General features: G+C 41.4%; 1 protein-coding gene across 1 annotated transcript in view; it reads right to left on the bottom strand.

Annotated features, from left to right (window-relative positions):
• Positions 1–2,923: 2,923 nt before the first annotated feature.
• SPAG1 (sperm associated antigen 1) overlaps positions 2,924–19,735 on the bottom strand; it is a 59,387-nt gene continuing 42,575 nt past the window's right edge. The window contains exons 13-19 of the mRNA XM_075213879.1: positions 18,045–18,197; positions 15,015–15,160; positions 12,166–12,307; positions 11,305–11,431; positions 9,644–9,775; positions 4,910–5,245; positions 2,924–3,886 (exon numbers count right to left, since the gene is read on the bottom strand). Coding sequence (XP_075069980.1) covers positions 3,755–3,886; positions 4,910–5,245; positions 9,644–9,775; positions 11,305–11,431; positions 12,166–12,307; positions 15,015–15,160; positions 18,045–18,197 — 1,168 coding nt within the window. The 3' untranslated portion in view covers positions 2,924–3,754. The remainder of the gene's footprint in view (positions 3,887–4,909; positions 5,246–9,643; positions 9,776–11,304; positions 11,432–12,165; positions 12,308–15,014; positions 15,161–18,044; positions 18,198–19,735) is intronic.

Raw genomic sequence — 19,735 nt, 5'->3', positions numbered from 1 at the left:
TGTGATATTTTGCACTATTTATATAATATTGAGTTTATTTAGCACAATTTAAAGGACAGTTTAAAAATGCCAGATTTTTAACACCTGCTTCTAATGGGCCCTTAAATAAAACACTTAATTTAATGGCATTCCTGTATAATTTAGAGCTTATAGATGCTTGACTCTTTTGCAGCAGGTCTCCTCAATAAATATATAATTGGTCCAATTAATGAATCATCTCCCAGTAAACAGGAGTTGACATAAAAGGGGTCATTTATTTCTGAGCTAATGCGTCTCAACACGTTAACTATTTACATATGGTTAAGGCTGGATTACGGCATTATCCAGATATAACTAAACACATCATAGCTGTATTCTTACCACACAGAAATAATACCCAAAATCCAATTTCATGAATGAAAAAATATTTAATAAATTTTCAGTTGTGATATGTTGGAAGCAATATATGTAAACAAATGCTACAGTCAACGCGCACTGTATTATAACTCATCCTTTTCAATATAAAGATCTTTTGTATAGCAACATAAAATATTTACAGTACATTTCAGAATGAAAAACATTGACAAAACCACGTTCACAATAAAGCTGTATAATATGTGAATGGAAAATTACAGAACACAAAAGAACTGATCTGAGTTGTAGCGTGAATGTGTAAATACATTCAATGATCCCTGTCGTATATATCAAAACTGTCCTCGCATAGCCTCAACAGCGCATGTTTTCCAGATCTCTCAGAACCGTGGTCACTAATGGGAGATTTGTAAAGCATGTACTATCAAGGGGATTTATTCAATACCTTTGAGAGTCACTGGTATACATAAAATATGTATTACACAGGTCCTCATGAAAACAGACCACTGCAAAACTGCGTTATTGCTATGGGTAAGGGCAGCAGAAGAAAGGAATACCACGGCATTACACACAGCAACGTTCCATGACTAGGCAAATGTTACTGAACTACACTGCAGGTTGGGCAGAACGGTTCTACTGAGCAGGTCACTCCAGCGTCATTATTTTTGTCACATTTTGTACTTGAATGGCAAAGACAGGGAAATGGGAAACAGATGGAGCTCAAACTGCTGTGTGTCACGACTATTAAAAGCGAGAACATGTAATTATTCTGTGTTACATGTGAGGTCTGTGATTAAAGGGATCTCTTTATACTATATTGTATCTTTTATCATTTAATATGAACAGTTCCAGCAGGTAATAGACAGAACGGTCTTCATTATTTAAAGCAAGATTTAAGCAGACGTTCATACAGTTACTAGCGGGATAAAGTCGCTGGCATAACAGTGAGAAAAAGAACAGATCACCACCATAAAATAAAATGTACTTGTTGTCCTCAAAGATAGGTAAAAGCATACTAGTGGATATTCCGTATCCAAGGCGCACCATTCACCAGACCTGTCAGGTCTCTGACTTCTACAGTCCAGTGCTGCTGTATACTGGTTCCGCTGGCCTATTTCAGAACGGGTTGTCAATGCTCCTCCTTCATGAACTCCCAGTGCAAAGAGGAGGAGTTCTGACAACACCACCGCCCGATTAAAATGGGGCAACAAGTATATATCAGAACAATGAGGGACCATTAGAGGATACTGGGACACTGGAATCTGGAGAACTGAGCACACCAGACAAGTAAATCATTAAATTTTAATTTAACAGCCAATTCAAATTCCTACAAGAGACTACAGTTTAACTATTGTGTTAAATTCTTTAAACTATTTGTATGCTTATGTTTGTTTAGTATTTAAAAACAGGATTTAAATGTTCAAATAATACATAATCTGTTTACAGTAAAAGTAACCTATTCATACCAGGTTTGAACATGTAGCCGTTACACTGTACTTGCAGCTGTACTCCAACTCCTACTGCTGGAAGCCAGTTGCTGTCTATTCAGATGATGTATCTGGCCCTTAGTGCAGGGATATGAATAGCAGTCATATTGCTACATGAAAGTGTACAGTCAGTGCAGGAAAGCAGAGATCATTACACAGAATAGGATCCGTAGAGCTTACATTATACCAGACTTTGTGTGATAATATATGATCATCAGGAATGTGTCTAATCTGCATTTGAGCTTCTTGTGAAATCAAACCACTTTTTTCCATGGCTTCTGTTTAATTGAGAAGACTCCATGAGATGATATTTTTGGAATCTCTATCGCCACCATGTGGTTAATTTGATCCTTATTGGCTAACCAAGAAGCAGTTTTACCTCCCAAACTGAATGGTCTGATCTATGAGAAACCCATTGATGAAAACCCATTTCCTCTGAAATCTAATCAGCAGGGAACATAGAGCAGAACACTACTTGTACGCAGGGTGATGTCACAAAGGAGCTCATGAAAGCTGTGCTTTCTAGTGAGAAAAGCGCAGAGTTCATAAGAACTCTATTTCTGCCATAGTGATTGGCTCATGTGAAGGGGGATACTCCTCCCATTACAAAAGGACAATTAAGCTCTGAAGAGCGTTCAGTAATTGAGCTCTTATGAACGCTGTGCTTATCTAGCTCCCATCTGACAACACCATTAGGGTACGGCTACTGCCAGGATCACAGAATTACAGTGGACCAGTCACCTACACACAGCGAGGGCCGTTATTTTGTATGCTGAACCCATAGTCGCGAGAATGCTCAATATTTTTAAGCAATACAGACTGCAGCCTTTGGGGGAGTGATGTCACTAGTTCCTAGTAAAATATTTGGCTGAACAACAACAATATTTCAGGCCACAAAGTGGCTGCCCCAACAGTGTGTAGGTAAGCAGTACAATATATATATATATATATATATATATATATATATATATATATATATATATCTAGTAAGAAAAAGGCCAGATGAGATGCCAGTTTTATAAGGAGTGGTCTGTAGTACGGCTGAAGCTCAGTTATATCATATATATATATATATAAAACAGTAATTTAGTTCCACAAATTAACCTTGCCTTTATTATCATCGAAGCACATGTCGTTTTTCTGCTTATAGAGATATACGGTCAAACTTAATGATATCACAGCACTGAAGCCCAAGTACGAAGGGTTACTGCTGTAGAGAAGAGCCCCCACCCCCCAAAAGAATAAAGAGAATTTTAGGATTCCTCTGTATAAACAGAGGACATATGAATATTGAGTTCTAGTGATAACTTCCCTTTAAATTTATGCCACAACGGTGGAGGGGAAGCGGATGAGGAATCTGTCCACAGAACGTATGAGGGGAGATTACAGTTCTACTGAGATAGATTATAAAGTGGGTTCTTAAAGAAGTCTCTAAAAATTCTAATTCAGGTTCTTGTTATTATTTGGACATATTTAAGGCAGCTGTATGAAAATTCCCACAAATACTACTGAATGTATAACTTGCCAACACATTTAAGCATAGTCCTGGTCTGCTGCAGTGATGAGGCTCAAAACCGTTGTGTTCAGATCTTGGGGTGTGCGGCGTCCATCGGTCGTAGCCGTCGACATGACGTCTGTAGGGTAACGTACGGGTCCAATAAATACTTGCAGAAGGATTCCTAATGGGTTGTGCAGAGGGACAGCACTGACCAAGGTGTCAGAGGAAGGGATGTCTTACATCGATGACATCCTATTATCCAGGAGGTATATATGAATAGAACAACTTTACATTTAAATAATATTTAAACAGTCATGCTGAATAAGTTATCAGTCAGCTGATGTATTGTGATTTGCATAGTTTATCCTTCCCTAATGATATGATCGATCAAACCGTGCAGAGGATCCATGTGCGGAGCTCAGAGCCCGTATTTCTGTGCCAAGTTTGATACAGCGTCCGGATCAAGGTTCTCACACTGTCTTTCTGACAGACTCTGGAGGAGATCCTGAACTTCATCCTTTTCTGGCTTGTTGAGAAGTAATACCACCACCTGAAAGGTAGATTAAAGAAGACATATTCAGGTAAAAGCTATATCTGTGGTGTGTAGGTCATCCGTGTATTATACCACTTCATCATCGGCCCCATGTTTTACAATAACCTACATAGCCCTGAATACAGGCAGATGTGAAGACAACAATGGCTTCATAGAAATATATTAAAGTATACTTGTTACTACACATTCTGGGAGGCTAAGACCAATATGTATGAAACTGCATATTTAAGAGACCAGTGATATCAATGAGGCACAAGACACTTGGAAGGAGGGGGGGGGGGGGGGGGGGAGGGGGGTTAGATTCAATTCTTTAGAACAATGCGGGCTGCGCTTAACAACCGTTAAAATTACGGTACTAACGCTGATTGCAAACATCAGCATTGAAATTTCCGTACTAACGGTAAGTGTGCAGCCGGCGTTGTCCTGAAGAACACAGGGAATTGAATCCCTTCCCCCCCCCCAGTCAGCTCTGTAACTACAGTAGATATTGATCCATTAACCTAAATTTCTACCTTAGTATCTAATCCAAGCTTGGACAAGCTGCGGCTCGACAGATCCCAACATGTGTAGTACACCTGTGATCTAATCAAACTGACTTATAATTGGGGCCCTACAGCAATACGCTTACACTCTTAATGCTGTTCCTGCTGGTTACATCATTTACACGTACAAGATGCTTGTATTTATGGTGGCAAAGCAGGAACCAACGCATTTCGCTACATAGTCCTGAGGACACCTTGTATAGAGATGAAACGCGTCGACTCTCTTTCCACAATAAACTTGTATTTAGCAACAAGAAAGACCCAAGAGAGCGCATACGTTTTATTGTCCTCCACAAAAAGCAAAATACACCCAATACCTGCTATATAAATTAATGTAAATATCATAACGGATAAGGGTGATCCTACATTCCCATCAACAGCAGCAGCAAGTGACGTCCGTCTATAGGTTCTAGTGTGAGGGCTGATGCTGACTGTCCAGTATTTGATAAGTTACACTGCCCCCTCCTGTGACTCCTACCATGCATCGATCTGCTGTGCTGAGGTGAGACAGGTGCTGATACACCAGTGTTGGGTTCTTCTCCAGAACATGGCGTTTCAGGGACCGTACAATTAGCAGAAGAGTCTCCGGGTCCAGCTTGTTGCTCAGGAACATTGGCAAGTCCTTTGGGTCTATGACAGACAGTAGCTGGGCGCAGCCCGCCGTGTCCTTCTCTGCTCGGTTCTCATTCATCAGCTGCTCAAACTCATAGGCATTGCTGGGCTTTATCATGTCAGACTTCTTGTTCTTCCTGGGCGACACCTTCTTCTCATGCCCATTGACTTTATTAGACGCGTTTTCCTCCTTCTCGTCCACCTGAAGAAACAAAGTTTACATTTACGGTGTAGTTTTGTTGGTCTTTGTACAGGGTGTATTCTACGTGCTGTCTGGAATAAGTCTACTTTAAAGGGAGGCTATGTACTAACAACAAGCAGATCTGTAAGTGTGCAGTAACCCATAGCAACCACTTATATGTCCACTACAAATAGAACAAATCATTATGCAGTATTTATAGAGCACAAAGTTTGTGCTGCACTGCACAATTAGTAATAAGCACACCGACACTATATACTAACACAAAAGGGTGAAAAGGGCTTATGAGCTTACAATCTAAATATGAAAAGTGATCATGGCCTTTTGAAACCATCTGTAATAGCAATCTGCTCCTACATTTGCTGGTTTACAGATAAGTGGAAGTAGGTTTCTATTAAGCATCACCCCCATTATACATATGTTTTTTTATAGAAGATACTACTCAGTTTGGCCTCATTTTTGGTCTTCAATTAACCATGAGAGCAAGGGCACATCGGCATAGGCAAACCAGGAAGGGGGGGTTCCTAGTGCCTGGAAACCCCCCTCCAAGCCTGGGGCACTGTATAATTAAGGTGGCTGGACCCTGCCCCCGCTTCACACGGCTCTGCTTGAAAAGGGAGAGCTGCCTGCGCCTAACAGTAGTGCACGCAGCATTGCCCATGTATATTATGGGGATAGGAAGAGTTGGAGAGCAGCCAAACACGACTAAAATTATAGCCACGCCCCCATGCATGCTGGTCACGCCCACTGGTGGTGTGGTGTGGAATCCCCCCTCTACAAATCCTGCATTTGGCCCTGATCGGATCGATATTTATTATATGTACCACATCTATGTGCATATTTTATCACATTACTTGAAGGGCGTTTTCTCTCAGAAGTGCAACTAGAAGAGGTAGAATAGTGAAACATTGTGGATGGCTTTATAGGTGAAGGGGAATATTTAGATTTTTATACCTGAGAGGGTGCGAGTACAAGGACTCAGAGTGAGGTGAAAAACCCGGTAACTGGGTTCATAATGGACTATTGTGGGGACAACTTGTGAAACAGAAAGGTCACTTAACAGAGTAACAGTGGTCAAACCAAGATAGGAGGGAGTGAGCCAAGACCTTGGTGACGGCTTGTGTCAGAATGAGGCATATTTTAGAAATATGAGCAGGATTTGGTCATTTATTGAAAAGAGCAGAATCAAGAATTAGGCCTTGAAAGTAGGTGCTATGTTTGTGTTGTTAACCGTAATGGAAAATGTAAGAAGTACAGGAGCATGTACTGGGGGAAATATCAGCTTTGTTTTGGATAAACTCAATTTAAGATGGTGGTAGGACTTCCAATCTGAACGGCAGATAAGAACTTAGAATAATTATGGAAGGAGTGCGTGTGGGGTAGAACGATGAATTAGGCTAGCACCAGCATAAAGGTGCTACTGCAAGCCATAGGGTTTTATTAAGGCTGGTGGTTTAGGTTAAAAACAGGAGGAGCCCCAGAACAGAGTGTTGTAGTACACCATTTAAAAGAGGAAGAAGAGGTTTTACCATTGTGAAACACTAAGAACTTGATTCATTAAGGAGAGCAAAGCAAGAAAAGGAGTAATTTTGCCACTGGACAAACCATGCTACAATGCAAGGGGTGCAAATTAGTTTATTAGTTTGCACGCAAGTAAAATATTGGCTGCTTTTTATGTAGCACACAAATACTTTATAGCTTTGCGTTTGCACTTAAATTTAAAGTTGATCTAGGACATGCCCTACCAAACTATAAATCTGTCCCCATATTTTAAAATTTACTTCCCCCTCTAATGCGACATGGTTTTGAAAAGGTGCCAAGTTACTTTTTTTTTTTTTATGCTTTGCTCTCCTTAATGAATCAGGCTGCAAAAAGTGCGGTTGGAAAAGTAGAATGAAATCTGAGTTACAGAGGCCAGGAGAATGGAGAGCACAGACGAGGGGGGAGAGAGGCCAGGAGAATGGAGAGCACAGAAGGGGGAAGAGGGTTGTTGACAGTGTCAAAGCTGGCGAGAGGTCTGTAGTATTGACACAAGGTCCTTTGGACTTGAACAAGGCATTCATCATTTACTAAGGGCAGAAACTAGGGTCAAGTAGGTTATTTCAGAGAGGAAATGGATCCAACGTTTATATCGAAAGCAAATGTCATGTCAGCTTTGTGGCTGTGGGTTACTGCCCAGTTGTATTTTTGTCAGTAAATGTGTCTTAGGTAAAAGGACAGTGGGACTATTTTTAAAAGCCTGGTGCACACTCATCTCTATGGAGACACAATGGTGCAGGGTACATGTGAGCTTTACAAAGGTGGATTATGAAACAGAAATAAGGGAAAGTAGAGCATGTCCTATTTTCCATGTTCCTGCTTTGTTATCCGCTGCAGTAAAACTCCCCCCGTACACGGATTATTCAACAGACATCTATTCAGCTGTCAGGAAAGTAACTTAGGTGACACAGATCTTAAGATGCAGGTGTGTAACTAGTACCAACCAGAACAATTCTAATAACATTTTGAAAAGAAAAGCAAATTAGTTGCTGTGTGCAACATCACATTCTCTGCAGTTAGCTGTGAAACAGCAACATAATGTGTCTTGGATGTCAAGTCATTGATACATTTGTTAAAAAATCACTTCCAGTCAGGTGGAAGGTGGCACCCGGCAGACCAGCTACACCGCAGAATGTTATACTTGAGAGACATCATTCCACTTCAATGTAATTTTATGCAACATTTTGGGGGATATTAAAAAAAAACCAAAAAAAAAAACCTGGCGCACAGGAAAAAGCTGCTGGAACCAGTTCCTATCATGTTGTGGTGAAGCTTAGAAAACATCCAGCTTGGTTGCAATAAGTTACAGCCCCAATATCCTGAGCACCAGTTTCCATAAGTGCCCTCTATCATTCCCTGACCACCGATATAACCAACGTCACAGCAGTCCTGGACCAAAACGGACTGAACAGCTGCTTCAGAGGCGGACTGTGGGCTCCTCCACCCCCGGCGTAAGCTTTAAAGTAATTTTGATATGTTGGATTTTATTCTTTGGCTGGGGGACCCTTTTGATTTAAGATGTTTTACTCTACTGCTCATGTAATAAAACAATTAACAACGTTAGCAGAAATCTCCAACATGGTCCCTTCCACCCGGCACACAATGAACAATACGCCCATGTTCCTTATTGCAGTTACCTGGGATAAATGAAATATCTGAGCAGGGGATGAATACATTCAGCAATAGGAAGAGAAGTGGGATGTTGGGGAACAAAGCATCTGCTCTGGGTGGAGGGTCACTACTAGCTGTACATAGTGATTTCTGAGGTTAGGGGGTTAGTACAATGGGCTCATCTCTTCATGATTATTTTAATATTCAACATATTTAATTTCCTGATATTTATCAAAAGCAGTTTCCAGGCTGAGCAGTCAAACTGCAGGTCCTATGTACAATGTGCTTTGGACAACTCTCTGGCCTGAATACAAGACAGAAGATTTAGTGTTTGGGAGGGGGGGGGGGGGGGGGGGGCAGTTCATACCTGGCTGCGTCACACTTCCGATGACCTGTCGTTCTCCCCATAAAGTTACAGAACATCTCCGTGACAGTGAAGTGAGCAGCATCATGTGCTCTGTCCCCTGTCACAGCCCGGAGACTCCCAGTAACAGACTGATCACCACGTGGGTGGGGGAGAGAATTACAGGACTGCTGTGTACTTGCTATTTTCAGCCTGAATCCAATCAGTGCAGGAACTAACCTCTCAGAGGTCATCGTTCTATTAAACATTTAATGGACTTATACTCCGCCTGCTGCTGTGACTGTGACTCTGCTATTCATTCCCCGGTGACAGCGATTTGTAAAGTTTCACAAAACAGTGTCGTTATCTCACGTTCTAATAAACATCAACAATTATACGTCTGGTCAATGTAGTTACGCAACAAAACTTCCAATGTTTCCACTGTAAAGTCTCGCTCATCCTTGATAACTACCATAATTGTAGTGATATAATTTTATTTACATGCATAAGAATGTTTATCTTCACTTAACCACGGATCATTCACCACAGAGTCTTTTTTTAGGTACTGTCATATTATTCTTTGACATTTATGACAACAGCGAAAGAGGGAAAAACAAAAAAAAACAAAATCCCTCCCCACAGCCACACAATAATCACACCCCCACTACACTATCATACAAGCAGAGGTGGCAGAGTGGACAGCATTGCTCACATCAATGACGATGGAATGTGCTCTGTCGGTACCTACAGAAGGTCTATATAGCCGATTACACCTTTAAACCCACACTATAATCCCGCTACTGTTCTTCTGTTCATAGTATAGAAGTATCCCATCGATGTGTCTCTGCATTACAGCACAGAGCCCAGATATCTGTACTGCAGGTCTTATAAAGTGACAAAGGACGTACCTCCTCTATGAGGATCTTCTTTCTTTGCTTTTCTAAGAAGGGAGCGATTTCTGCTAAGAGGGTCTTTGCTTCTGTGACGTCTGGATCCAGCGATATAACTTTTCGGAGATCGGTGGCACAATCCTGATAATTCTAAAATGATTAATTACATTATTACACATAAATGATGAACCAGAGATATAGAATTAAACACATACACACATATACATACATACATACATACACACATATACATACATACATACATACATATCCTCCTTACCACTAGGACAGGCCAGTTGGAAGTGGTCTGTGTTCCATTTATCTATTACTAGTCTCACATGGCAGAAAAAGGAGCAGGGAGACCTGGGTAAAGTAGCCCTGCAGCTCTGGGGAGTTTGTATGTTTCCCCCATAACTGCATGACACCCCCCCCCCCCCTCCTCCCCATGTAGAATGACATACCAGTAGGTCCAGTTGTAAAGTGTTGCAGAGTCAAATACATGTTAATAACATGTGGTAATTAGATTGTAAGCTCCACAGGGACTGATGTGAATGAATATACATTGTACTGCGCTGCAGGGTATGCATGTGCTGTATAAATCCAGGATGATTACAATAAGCGAGTTAGCACGTCGGATGCTTTATACTACAGAGGAAGGAAGGGATACTACGTGTCTGCACTGCTGTCAGGAATAGCGGCAGCCTTACAGGACAAGAAGGCAGGAGCTCTCCTTACACACTAGATGTACTAATCACAATAAGAAAGATATTTCTATAATATTGCTGTAAAGTTTGGTAAAGACGAGATCTTAGGGCTACAGAGATACAGTGTTGTGGATGTAGTGATAACAACCTTACAGCCCATACTATTAGAAGGGAGTGAATCTCTCTGCCTTCTACTGTGATCATGGAGATCCTTCATGATCCACACAGTAAAACAAGCTACCTAGTAGACTGGGGACACTCCACATTGGGGGTTCTATGTGCTAAACTCCCACCACACACCGGTCTGCTAGGAGGGGTAATGTAGCCCAACCACAGTGGCCCATAAGTGTTCCTCTAGGTATAATCTACTTCCAGTTCAACTTAACCATCAAGCTGGTCTTCCCATCGGTCCCTCATGGACTAGGAAGATAAGAGTGATAGACAACGTCATAACTCAGTTAAAGAGCTCATTGATATGTTCTACAAAGCGGTTCTGGAAGAGAACCAACTATTACAGAAGCCAGTGTGGACATTTACCCCCAGTACTGCCCCCAAAGATCATGTTTAATACATGTGCAATCGAATGTCCATAAACTCTATAGAATTACCTAGTCCCTATGTAATAAGAGCAGCAAACATGTATTATATGCATATTATCATGCCCATAATATTTTATGGCACAGCATCAGACTTGGGCCGAGAGGGTTAATCCACGGTTTTTACAGATATGATTTCTTCTCTCCATACAACACACACTGACATAACTTACTCTGCACAGACATGTAAGGTGCATTAGAGACAGCACATGTTTTGAATGTCTCCATTCACACAAACCACTGTCCCTGCTGCACCAGACTACGGCACAATGTCTACAGGAAGAGCAGCCGATGACTAAATCACATTACAAAATAAGTTGCTTGCGGGACAGAATTTCAGCAGCTGGGTAGTTTTGTCCGTTAATATCCCCCCATTTACCTCTAATCCTTTGTAGGCCTGAGCTCGCCTGTACAAAGCTTTGATGTTGGAGGCATTCCTCTGCAGGGCACAGTCACAGTCATTCCTGGCATCCTCATACTGGCACAATTTCAAGTAGCACAGCGCTCTGCAATAGAAAACATAGGCTCAGCGGAAATGCATCATTAGTCATCCAGACAGTTTGGGTGTCAGTGGAGAGCCTGAAATTAAAGCCAAATGTGAACACATCGTGCGGCATGTTGGTGGGGAAGAACTGTACTGAATCTCCCCTTCCATGTCAGAACAACTCTCCTTTTATGCAGAAAAGGATTCAGTAGTTGTTCACTGCACACTAACATATTTCTGTGAAAGTTCATCTTCTATCCCAAATCTCTGATAAATCAGTAATACGTTCATTATTGATATAAATCAAATTTAAAATGATATTAAGATGCATTTACAAGAACAAGACCATTATAATGGGACGCTCTACAAATAAAACTTCCATGTACAACAGAATGGATGAAGCTGAGATTATCTTGTTTTATTGTTGTTTTTTTTTAGAAAAAAAAAAACCAAAACATTTTATACCTGGGTCATGTAATGCTGGGACTTGTAGTTCCTCAAGTGCTTTGCAAAATGGACATAAATACCTAAATATACATACCAAAATTACCGCCCTATATAATCATCTCTGCCATGGCAGCAGACGGGTTAGACTACATTTTTCTGTCCACATTACTGTAAGAAATTTGTGACAATGCAACTAAGGTGACAAGAGCAGACGGATCGTGGTTTTACCATAATTCAAACCCAGTGCCAGCCGGTGTAGCCGAATGATGTGACATCAGAAAAAAATCCCATTTAATCAGCGATTCTCACCTATTGGTGTATATGGCGCATTCTTCGGGATTTAACGTTAGACACTCTGTATATTTCTTCATAGCCTCTCTGTACCGAGCCTTCTTCACATAATCATTCCCCTCCTGTTTTAGAGATAAGAACCTCTCCTCGGCAGACTCACCTGGAGAGATAAAACCAGTTATGCTGCATGTAGTGTAGGCTGCAGAGGTAACTCTTGTATCTCATCAGCGTAATATACGTTATGTGTATGTGCTATTTAACATTCATTGAATTAAATATTATTTCGTAGGATTTCCAATAAACATTTGATCATATAATCCCTATAAAATTACAAGGACATCCGTTAGTGAGGAGATCAGTTACCATATAAAAGACACTCGCCGAGATTAATGGGGTCTTCCAATATCCATAATAATTAGCAGTAGGCGGTGTATCCTTATAACACATGAGTTTCCTAATAAAGACTGAAGACATCAGAACTCAACAGTTATACAGATATTATTTAGGAGTCTGGGTATTATAGTGTAATTAAACAAATTAACCAGCCATTTCCTGCAGACGAAAAGTACATTTTTAATCCCTTTAAATTTATGCACTTTTGGCAATAAAACAGCTAAACACAGAATGAATTGAGCTGCGTTATTCCCCTTGGATTGTCAGGACAGTTCTGCTTACTCATTACACCTTCCTGTTTACTGGAAAGCTTGTCACACCCCAGGGCTGAGCACACATGGTATGATCTGTGCTCATGTGACCGGAATGCAAGACTTACACGGCTTCCTACACCCAGGCACATAGATCATGTAACTACAAGTTCCTAGTAAGAGGCACAGATGCACAAAGTGACTACCCTCAGGTTGTGGATACTATAGCTATGATTTTGTTATGCAACATTTCCATCATCATGGACTTTCGAGTGATCTGGTCATATACATTTCTGCTCAAAATAACACTTCTCAGCCAGATCATCATGGCAGCTCCCAGTCAAAGTCTGAGATTGTAGAACTGAATTCACGCTACACGAACAGCCACAACATTAAAACCACTGACAAGTGAAATAAATAACATTGATTATTTAATTACAATGGCGCTTATCAAGGGGTGGGATAGATTAGGCAGCAAGTGAACAGCCAGGTTTTGAAGTTGATGTGTTGGAAGCAGAAACAACGGGCAAGTGTAAGGATCTGAGCAAGTTTGATAAGGGACAAATTGTGATGACTGTATAACTGGGTCAGAGAATCTCCCAAACTACCAAAAGTGGTCCAAGGACGGACAACCAGTGAACCAGCGACAGGGTCATGGGTGCCCAAGGATCAATGATGCGCATGGAGAACGAAGGCTAGCCCGTCTGGTCTAATCACATCACAAATTGCTGAAAACATTAATGCTGACTATGATAGAAAGGTGTCAGAGCACACAGTGCATCGCAGCTTGCTGCGTATGGGGCTGCGTAGCCACAGACTGGCCAGAGTGCCCGTGCTGACCACTGTCCATCGCCGAAAGCGCCAGGACTGGACCATGGAGCAATGGAAGAAGGTGGCCTGGCCTGATGAATCACGTTCTCCTTAGTCATATGGACAGCTGGGTGCGTGTGCGTTGTTTACCTGAGGAAGAGATGGCACCAGGATATACTATGGGAAGAAGGCAAGTTCGCTGAGGCAGTGCGATGCTCTGGGTAATGTATTGCTGGGAAACCTTGGGTCCTGGCATTCATGTGGATGTTAATTTGACATGTACCTCCTACCTAAACATTGTGACAGACCAAGTACACCCCTTTGTGGCAACAGTATTCCCTGATGGCAGTGGCCTCTTTCAGCAGGATAATGTGAGACACTGCAAACATTGTTCAGGAATGGGTTGAGGAACATGACAAAGAATTTAAGGTGTTGACTTGGTCTCCAAATTCCCCAGATCTCAGTCCAATCGAGCATCTCTGTGATGAGCGGGGAAAACAAGTCCGAGCCATGGAGGCCTCACCTCACAACTTACAGAGGATCTGCTGCTAACATCTTGGTGCCAGATACTACAGGACACCTTCAGAGGTCTTGTGGAGTCCATGCCTCTATGGGTGAGAGTTGTTTTGGCGGAACGATGGGAACCTACACAACATTAGTCCGGTGGTGGTAACATTGTGGCTGATCGGTGTAGATCACTAGTTTATCACTCAATTCCTGAGATGTTGGTTTATTGTAATCTTTCCGAGCTTTTGTTTATCTATTTTGCCCACATTTACACAGATATAGGGGGGTACTGCCACACGTCTTTATTCACTCAAGGCATCAGTCCTCAATACATGAGAAAGAAATTAGTTATAATCTACTGTTAAATTAGCCTCACAGTGCAACTGGCAGCAAGGTCCACCAGTAAGGACATTTATACCAAGCATTAGTACAAACCTGGGCCCTTCTGAAAGACTGTCAGAAACAAACCTTTAGAATCTTCGTTACCCAACATGTTTTTATCTGCTCTGCATCAATCCCACGGCTAAGAAAAGCTAATATGAGAGTATTTATTGAAATGAATGGAATGTACTGCAAGCAGCAACAAGCACATAGTACTTCTACTAGGACACAGGAGAAGTAGCCATCTCTATCACAGCAATGAGCTGCGGCTACATTATTAGAATGTTTATTTTATACTCTGTCCTTTATCTTGTCCTTTGTTTTAGAAACGGACCAAAGCTTAAGAGTCATGAACCTTGAACTTGAATAAGAGTAAACATAGGGCACAGTAATGAATATAGTGCACACCGCTCTAATACCAATGTTTAGGTTGAATTATGGAAGAGATAAGACATACTAGACACAATCCTGTCCGCTTTATAACCAAGCAAGTCAGTAGAGTAAGTAGGAAGAGAAGGCTCATACCAGTCCCAGCTTCGGAGCGGACATTGCTAGAGGCAGCCATGTGCTTTTCACGCAGATGTAACTGAGTGGACACAGGAACAGATGGGATTGGGGGCAATTTCTCCCTCCAGTTGGGTCCATCAAGATTGATTAATGTTCTTGTAATCCTGTTTGGAAAGGAGGCAAAGAAAAGAAGATAATATGTGTACGTTTGCACGGTATACATGAGCTATAACAGTACATACATTGAAAAAAAACAAAACACACGGATTTCAATTCCCTGCGTTGTTCTGGTGCCCATAATAACCATGAGTACAGTAATTTCAATGCTGGTTCTTGCCTGCAGCTCCCTGAGCTGCGAGCAGAAATCTGTGTTGACATTACCGTACTCACGCTAATAATGCGCACCCCACATTGTTCTTTACAACAACATCGGGAATTGAATTCCCCACGTTCAGATCTGGGGTGGCTGTAATGATTGTGTCACTGGCTTTCCTAATGTTCTGTGTAATGTTTATTTCCCCTCCTTGCGAACTAAAACAATAAAGAATTATAATCTCCCGCATATATTGTAAAATATTTCATTAAGTAATTTAGTGGAATTGAGGAGGAGGAAACATTTACATTTCGTTTTATTTAACCATAAAGGTAAAAGCACAGAACAAAAATAAAAGGAAAAAAAAATGTTTATGGTTCTGGTTGTAAAATGAACTATAGTTCATATATATTTATAGATCCCTGACAGCAAGTTGGAAAACATGGATTTTCCTTTCAACCGGTTCGCTGCAAAAATCAAAACAAATAATCAAATTAATTCTGCGCTATGGCGCACTACATTGTGTATGTCAGGTTTACAAACGCATGTTGAATTTATTTAATTACATGGAGTAAAGAGCAATGGATATGCTGCAACCAATCAGGTGTCGGCTTCCATTAAATTTCCTGCACAAGAATAATGAAAACAGATATCCGATTGGTTCCTATGAATTTAAGCACAAGATTGGTCTTTGTGCCATCTTATCAATCAGTCACATTATAGGTGGTTGGGCATCACTGGCTGCGGAGTTACTGACACAGTTATGCCTATGATTAAGCAAACTGACCAGGTGCCTGCAGCAGAGTTTTTTTTGAGGTTGGACGGCCTGAAAAGTAAAAATAAAATTTGTCATATAGATTAAAAAGTTAATGATGACCATGGTCTAATGATGACCATGGTCTAATGATGACCATGGTCTAATGATGACCATGTTTAACACAAATGTTTATGAGGATTTGTGTAACCAATGAAAGGGGTCTGAAGAAGCTGCATGAATACAAGTTCCACAGGCTGGGAATTCTTCACCTAGCCTAGTCAGCCCAAGCGGTAACAGAAGTTACCCCACTATTTACCAATTCAGTTTCACTTCTGCTCCGTGATCCGTTCCCCAAAATTAAAAATAAACTAATCCTCACTTGTCATAAAGCAGCTCAGTTCATGTAGAGAGAATTAGGTTAACACGTAACAGGACAGAGCTACAATAATTACATTCTACACAGTGTGGTTCACAATGAAATGACGGATACAATGTGGTTTCTCATAGTGACCAGATATTTGCATTTGTTTCATAAACTGTGGTTACAATCTGCTTGCTATGGACAATATCACATTTTTATTCTTTCACCCGTTTTCACAAACGTCCCCACTGTCTTGAGAGCTACAATGAGCTTTGTATTTATATACATCAGACTTAATTAATATTTATAGAAATAACAGCACATCAGTGGGATTTATACACAGTTCTGCAGCAGAGTATAAAGCTGTGGGAAAAGATAACGAAGTTTCTTGTATGTAAAGCAATGGAAACTACACATGTACATGTATTTGCAAAGTCAGTTCTAACTAATTTCATTCATCAACATTATACATTTTTTAATGATTACTGTTATATACAAACAGAGAAAATTTCAATCATTAGTGGAATTCAGTTAGTATGTTTGTTAAGTGAACAGAAAACTCTATGGGTAGTAACTGCGTGATTTTGTGTCATACCAGTGGGGCCAGTTTTAGGAGGTCACAGTCACTACAGCAGACCGCACCACAGTCACTGCCGTGTAATGAACCACTGACCCACAAAGGTGTTTGACAGTGGAGGACCAAATCTGGTATCAGACCAGTACAGTCGTTGTTACTGATAATATGCACTTATAAAGCCATGGGCCATATTATATACTAGACATAGGACGTATTATATAGCGAGTTATACAGGGCTGTATTCTGTCCTGAACATTTGTTACCATCATCCGTCTTTATTTATACAGCACTAACTAGGTGAAAAGTGCAAGAATGTTTGTTCATTCACATCAGTCCCTGCAACTGTGGTGCTTATAACGTAATCACAAGCTAAAAGGTAGTCAGCAGGCAATTACCCGACCAGTAGGTTATGAACTGAAGGAAGAACTTGTGGGAGGAGCCAGGGCACCTGGACGTGTGGGAGGAGCCAGGGCACCTGGACGTGTGGGAGGAGCCAGGGCACCTGGACGTGTGGGAGGAGCCAGGGCACCTGGAAGAAACCCACATGGCTCTGGAGAAGACACAAACTTCCCGAAAATAGGATGATGCTTGTGATTGAGCCCTGAGCTGCAATGCAGCAGTACTACCACCCATTTATGGCTGTATTATATACTGGCCAGTGTGCTTCACTATATGGTAGACATTTGGAGAGGAATTATATTAGTGGGGGGAGGGTTTATAATATGGAGGTCTCTGGTGGCAGTCTAAATGCTCTATATTATGCTGGTATGACAGTATTGTGGGTGTGGTATAAAGGGGGCAGGAAGAGAAAGCATTGTACCTACCAAGGGGTGCAAGGAAAGAACCAAAGTGGTGCAGGATGCACAGTAAGGGGGAATAAATTATACATGAAGTGGTAAAGAGGTAGGATGAGAGGAGTGAAACAAATATTTGGCATATTTGGGAGGAAGTGGTGGGTTGTTTGCAAGAACGGTTATTATAAAGCATTGTAAAAGACAGTCATTTCTAACAATATAAGTGACAATAACATGAAAACCTACCTGTTTATACTGTCATTGGCCAACTGCATCCCGCTGTCTATCTGTAGTGCAACCTTATAGTCCACGTACGCTTGTCTGTATCTCTCCAGGGACTCGTTTGCCATAGCACGCCGCAACAGAGGCTTCGTGGAAAACGGCTGGAGCTCCAGAGCCCTATGGAAAGCAGAGCTAAATATTAACATTGCACAAAAATAAATACTTATGCAGAAAATGTTCTAAATCCAACACAAAGAGCTTCTATAATGGCAATGGAAACAATACAGAGAGTAAATGAATACAAATTAAGGGTGTGCACCAGCCACTTTTAGTGTTTTGGGTTTTGATTAGCTTGAGGTTTTGGGTTCTGATTTGTTTTGCCAAAACACCTGACGAAAGGTTTTGGTTCTGATTTAGGGTTTTGGGTTCTGATTTATTTTTAAAAAAGCATAAAAATCAAGTTGTTTATTTTTCACTCCTACGCTATTATTAACCTCAATAACATTCAATAACAATCATTTCCACTAATTTCCAGTCTATTCGGAACACCTCACAATATTGATTTTAGGTTCAATATTTGATTTTTTGGTACAGCAGCAACAGTGAATGTAGTTTAATATCTGATACGCATCTATGTGGACTGGACTGGAGTGGCCCCAGTACCCAATTTGGTACCGGGGCCACAATATAAAACCCTCAACTGGTCTGAATTCCACTGCAGCATATAGAGGGTGTAGTTCGAGCGCGTCACTACCTCTTGTTTTTGACGACCATGGTACAGAGCATTCATCATTGAGATCCCATCAAGTATGTCAAAGACAGACAGCGTCGAAGTGTTATTTGTTGACTTTGTGAACAAAAAAACTGTCCCTGTTGCAAATCTTCGTGCAATGAAGAGTGACTTTTTCATTTAAAGGCTCAAGCTTTCAAGTGTAGTGTTTAGAACATCATTACACTAACAGGTAAAAATCCTTTTAATTGGGATAATGGAGCCACAAAGGAAATTGCACATATGTAATGCCCGCACAATGTTACTGGCGTTGTCTAAAACCACAAATCCCCAGGAGAGTCTAAGTGGGTTAAGCCACCGAGAGATTATTTCCCTCAGTTTCTGGACTGATGCACCACTGGACTCAGCAGGACAGAGCACTGGACTGATGCACCACTGGACTCAGCAAGGACAGAGCACAGCACAGCACAGCACGAGAAATAGCAGGACAGAGGACCACCTAACACACCCTCCCTCTTCCCTGATCAATGCCCGAGTGAAGATGGCGGCGGCAAGCGGGGAATTTAAAGGTTCAGAGTATCGCGAGATCAGACAGCGGGATTATGACTCAGAGCCTCGTTTTAAGTTTCGGAATCGGCGGGAATACCCGGACAGTGCTCGGATCTGACTCGGATCCGCAATGTTGGGGGGGGGGGGGGGGGGGGGGGGGATGGATTCCAGGAATCAGAGTGCGCTCATCCTTAATACAAATCAATAATCTCATCCGATTGGTGAAATCTGATTTGTTTGCCAAGGATGACAGCAAAGTTACACCATAATACCGAATAAGTCCTGAATGAATTCAATTTCTCTTATATGTAGTCTCTTAATTCCAGGAAGATCGTTGAGAGAAATAAAACACACTTTCTTTCAGTAATCAGCCCACAATGTCCACAAGGACCAACCCTGTGAGATGTATTCAATCATAGAGACTTGGGATAGTCAG

The sequence above is a fragment of the Mixophyes fleayi genome, chromosome 5 (assembly GCF_038048845.1).
Source record: "Mixophyes fleayi isolate aMixFle1 chromosome 5, aMixFle1.hap1, whole genome shotgun sequence".
NCBI lineage: Eukaryota > Metazoa > Chordata > Amphibia > Anura > Limnodynastidae > Mixophyes > Mixophyes fleayi.
Note: the sequence above shows the minus strand (reverse complement) of the source record. Positions and strands in the feature narration are given on the sequence as shown.